We start from the raw sequence: 1,066 nt of genomic DNA on the forward strand, positions 1-1,066 counted from the left end.
TGTGTGTGTGTGTGTGTGTGTGTGTGTGTGTGTGTGTGTGTGTGTGTATTCATATGCGGGTCATTGCAGCCAGCTGTGAATATCTGCAGCCGGCTTCCACCATTCATTTTACAAATACATTCACCAGAAAATTTTCATGATTTCTTTGTGCAGTAAAACAAATCCCTGAATGAGCTTTGTTCATACCAGATATTTGCATGTGAACTCTTGAGAAGGATAATAAATGGTCAAAGTAAACACATCACAATGCCCCGTTTCCTGTCTCGGCTTTTGTTTCCCCTCCACCCTTCCAGGGTGCATGCATAGCTCTGGGTGTAACCTTTCTCTGCCGACACTTCAGTCCCTATAAATCTCTCTTGTGTCTGCTGCAGGTGACTCAGGCCTCCAAGGTGTGGGGAGAGGTGCCTCTGCCAGAAGACTTGGAGGGGGAGAAGGACGTCCAGGCGTCTCGGAGCTTACTGGACGACGACGAGGACTTTGCTGCTGATGAAGCTTCAGGAGGTGGGCTTGATAGAGGCTGGATGACCCCAAACCACAGCAACAGCTGCCCTTAATTCACGGGAGATGTTTTTCACTACGCATTCCTTAGATTGCTAACCCCCGTCCCAAAACTGAAACCGAGGGGAATGCAGCTCGGAGATATGTAATGAAATGATTTCTTTGATGATTTCATCCTAAATATGAACAACGACGTGCAGGATTCACTCTTTTCAGAAGGAATTTAGAGCAGATTGTATGGTGTACTTGTTACATAAGTGAGCAGAACATTTGATTTGTTTTCTCGCTTTGAACCAGCACATTGACCGTTTCCCTATGAACCTCTGTTTCTGTCTTCAAAGAGCTGCCCAGTGGAGAGGATGATGGAAGCACGCCATGGCTTCAAGTCCCTGAGAGCACAAGTAAGGGACCTGAGCATCGAGTGAATCCAATTGTTGTTATTGTGGCAGATTTTGCCGATGTGCGGTAGATCACTCAGGCCTCTAAAGCTTCCTTATCTGTGACTCCAACTTCAGTGGCTGTGTGTGTGTGTGTGTGTGTGTGTGTGTGTGTGTGTGTGTGTGTGTGT

General features: G+C 46.8%; 1 protein-coding gene across 11 annotated transcripts in view; it reads left to right on the forward strand.

The window, feature by feature from the left end:
• The window catches only part of hspg2 (heparan sulfate proteoglycan 2), an 84,821-nt gene that overhangs the window by 24,413 nt on the left and 59,342 nt on the right, over positions 1–1,066 (forward strand). For all 11 annotated transcript variants that reach the window (XM_031845846.1, XM_031845849.1, XM_031845851.1 and 8 more), the window contains exons 2-3: positions 372–501; positions 840–899. In XM_031845846.1, coding sequence (XP_031701706.1) covers positions 372–501; positions 840–899 — 190 coding nt within the window. The remainder of the gene's footprint in view (positions 1–371; positions 502–839; positions 900–1,066) is intronic.

Source organism: Anarrhichthys ocellatus, unplaced genomic scaffold, assembly GCF_004355925.1.
Source record: "Anarrhichthys ocellatus isolate YVR2014 unplaced genomic scaffold, GSC_Weel_1.0 scaffold5, whole genome shotgun sequence".
Classification (NCBI taxonomy): domain Eukaryota; kingdom Metazoa; phylum Chordata; class Actinopteri; order Perciformes; family Anarhichadidae; genus Anarrhichthys; species Anarrhichthys ocellatus.